This window comes from Haplochromis burtoni, unplaced genomic scaffold (genome assembly GCF_018398535.1).
Source record: "Haplochromis burtoni strain Fernald_Lab_line unplaced genomic scaffold, NCSU_Asbu1 Contig_40, whole genome shotgun sequence".
In the NCBI taxonomy this organism is placed as follows: Eukaryota; Metazoa; Chordata; class Actinopteri; order Cichliformes; family Cichlidae; genus Haplochromis; species Haplochromis burtoni.
Window position 1 is genome coordinate 447,910 of NW_024582401.1, and position 1,211 is coordinate 449,120.

The window sequence follows — 1,211 nt, forward strand, 5'->3', positions numbered from 1 at the left end:
TGCCTAACATATTGCATGCAGCAGGACATCCCGGTTGTTTGTCACATTGCATTTGACGTACAGTGTATTAGGACATCGTATGGTAGTGTGGGTACTGGAATGCACCCAAAGGACATAAAAGGAAGCTGGGCAGACAGGACAGTGCAAGAGAGGGAGGCTTTTTTTTTAAGGGGTTATGGAGTTTAAGAGGCGGTGCACAGGTTCAGTGCTGAGTATATTTAGAGAGAAGTAGATGAACCTTTGAGGCATTTTGGTTTGGTGCCCATCGTCAAGATGAAGTCATACGTGCTCCTCCCAGCCCTGCTGCTGTCTCTTGGATGCACAGGTGAGTAACTTTCTGTCCTGATCACTTCAAAATAAGATTCAGTAACTTCACCTTTCCCTCCTCCTCGTCTGTGACTTTGAAGGCATCCCACTTCACAACTCTGAGCTGCAGTCTGCGGCAGACAGCGCTCTGGGAGCAGCTTTGGCAGAGGTCAACTCTGTGTATGCTGCCAGCCACCTTTACCGGGTCACTACAGGCTCTGTCGCAAAGGTGAGCCTGTTGTGTGCTTAATGCATTTAACAGTATGGCAACAGCTGATTTGTCCTGAATATCCCACGTGTGACAGGTCATCCCCACGGGCCTGGACACCGTCGACCTGCTGATGGTTTTTCGGATTAAGGAGACTCAGTGTGCAAAGACTTCCCAAGATGACCCTCAGGCCTGTGCCTTCAGGCCCGGCTTCTTTGTGGTGAGACATTTAAACCAATGCTTTCCAAATACTTCAGTGAGATAATAAACAAATTAGCCACGTCAGAAGCTGGAATATTATGTGGATGGTTCCCTGTGAAGGGCTGATATCTGTATCCTGGTGTGGACACATGTTGACTCAGTGCTACAGCCTGTTGTTTACATTGGCACGAGTTTACTGGGCCAGAACGTGCCCCTGTGTGATTGACGGGACAGCGGCCACCATGGAATTTAAAGAAATAACACTCAGACTAATAAAGCAGGGTTTTTTCTTGTTTCTTTCTCTTTTACCCACCTTCAGCCCTCCTTCACCTGTTCCACCCGGGTACGAATGATGGCCAGGTCTCCCCAGGTGGTCTCTCTGAGGTGCGGCCACGATGGCAGCTCCAGCTCCAGCTCAGAGAGCAGCGAGGAGGTGAGTCAAGAGTCAGAGCGGCACAAATTAAAGAGCCAAACAGTTGTTGCCCTTTATGCACAG

At 49.3% G+C, this 1,211-nt stretch overlaps 1 protein-coding gene across 1 annotated transcript; it reads left to right on the forward strand.

The window, feature by feature from the left end:
• Positions 1–6: 6 nt before the first annotated feature.
• Positions 7–1,148, forward strand: spp2 (secreted phosphoprotein 2; the record flags this gene model as incomplete). Its single annotated transcript, XM_014332910.2, is given in 4 exon segments — positions 7–325; positions 408–535; positions 612–734; positions 1,035–1,148. Coding segments are annotated over 4 exon segments (417 nt in total), but the record flags the coding sequence as incomplete, so codon positions are not given.
• Between the last annotated feature and the right edge of the window lie 63 nt (positions 1,149–1,211).